Genomic DNA, 1,450 nt, shown 5'->3' with positions numbered 1-1,450 from the left:
GTCGTCACATCCAATAGATCAGCTGATGACATCCCTGCAGTTGCTTTCCTGAAAGAGCTCATTACACGCTTTGGGCACAAATCAGTTAGTTTTTGTTAAAGTTAACACCTCACGACTCTGGAAGGCATTGCTATTTTGATAGTGCCAAAAACAAATGTGGGCTTAACAACCACTCCCATCTGCACAGGGGATCATCAAATTTGATTGTGTGAGATGCATCTTGACAGTCATTGCTGGCCTTTAAGCAGCAGAATGTTCCAAGTTTAAGTCAAAACTTAAAGGGTAGGATTCCTCCCAGAGACAAATGCAACAGGAAATGACTTTCAGAGATGCACAATTAGATGATTCATACCAGAAAGACCCTGATTTGGCATTCAGCAAATTGTGATTGAACAGATAAGGTCAGTCCAGGTCAGTCAAACAGTTTATTATCATTGGCCAATAAACAGATTGTGGCAGAGTCCCAAAGTCTCTGAAGGCCACTTCAGGACTTAGTTTGTATACAGACACTCCACATCAACGACTGTTCTTTGGCTCCTTACGATGGGACTCATGACCGACATCTTGGGATTGTAGATCAGCTTGAAGGCATAAAGCAGACCATCCTGAGACACCTGAAGACAAGAGGCAGACGCTTACATCATCTCAGTTGAACTAAACAAATGGCAATGACCTTATAGTGAGGACTGCATACCTCCAGTGTGCTGCCACAGCCATGCAGCTCAGATTCAAAAATCAGCACACGAGAAGAGGGATCCATCCCAGCAGGTGGACATCCTCCCAGCGTGATCTCATCTGGATGGATCAGCTTGCCAATGCCTAGAAGGTCCTGCTTCACTTCCACATGGACCTTACTCTCCCCACACCTCACAGCCACCCGGCTGGACGACAGCGTTGGTGGCTTCGCCGTCACCTGGGCGGGAGGCTTGTTCACTGGAGCCACTGGACGTTCTGGATCCACTGGACCTTCTGGAAACTTCCATCTGGGTTGCTCTGCTGCCGGCTGGATGCGTTTGGAGTGAAAGCCGTTGGCTTTCTCAGCAAACAGACTGAAGGGCTCTTTCACAGGGACTAACGGTGACTTGGCCTGCGCTGCTTCAGCAGTCTGGATCACAGCCCCCCAGTAGCCTGGTGGCTTCATACCACGCAGGAGCGCGTCGCCCAGACTGCCACATGCAAGAAGAAAGCTGAACACAAGGAGCTGCCTGGACTCCATCGTTGCATACAGACCTGCTAGTCTAGCCAAGCTTTTTAAACTCTGAGACTCCTCCCTCTGCCTCATCAGCTAAATGTCCCTCAACCCTTGTGGGAGTCACAGCTGATCATCATACACTGATTGCTCCGGTCAGAACCTCAGAGCCAGACGCTGAGCTCCAACTGCGTCAGATGTTTGCTGCACTGACCCAAAACTCACACAGCTCATCCTCTGTAGATCACAGTTATGTAAGAA

At 49.0% G+C, this 1,450-nt stretch overlaps 1 protein-coding gene across 1 annotated transcript; it reads right to left on the bottom strand.

The window, feature by feature from the left end:
• Window positions 1-412: 412 nt before the first annotated feature.
• LOC105937424 (zona pellucida sperm-binding protein 3) lies at window positions 413-1,246 on the bottom strand. Its single transcript, XM_012878734.3, has 2 exons — window positions 695-1,246; window positions 413-614 (listed from the first exon to the last, which is right to left on the bottom strand). Exons 1-2 carry the CDS (start codon window positions 1,214-1,216, stop codon window positions 492-494), a joined length of 645 nt encoding a protein of 214 aa, XP_012734188.2. The 5' UTR covers window positions 1,217-1,246; the 3' UTR covers window positions 413-491.
• Window positions 1,247-1,450: the final 204 nt, after the last annotated feature.

Source organism: Fundulus heteroclitus, chromosome 18 (genome assembly GCF_011125445.2).
Source record: "Fundulus heteroclitus isolate FHET01 chromosome 18, MU-UCD_Fhet_4.1, whole genome shotgun sequence".
NCBI lineage: Eukaryota > Metazoa > Chordata > Actinopteri > Cyprinodontiformes > Fundulidae > Fundulus > Fundulus heteroclitus.
The sequence above is the reverse complement of the archived record's forward strand: the minus strand, read 5'-3'. Positions and strand labels throughout refer to the sequence as shown.

What these genes read in the sequence shown, in the direction of transcription:
- LOC105937424 (XM_012878734.3), bottom strand. Translation starts at nt 1,216, where the DNA reads ATGGAGTCCAGGCAGCTCCTTGTGTTCAGCTTTCTTCTTGCATGTGGC. An exon ending in GCTGTGGCAGCACACTGGAG is followed by an intron (nt 615 to 694) that starts GTATGCAGTCCT and finishes TCTTGTCTTCAG; the next exon opens with GTGTCTCAGGATGGTCTGCT.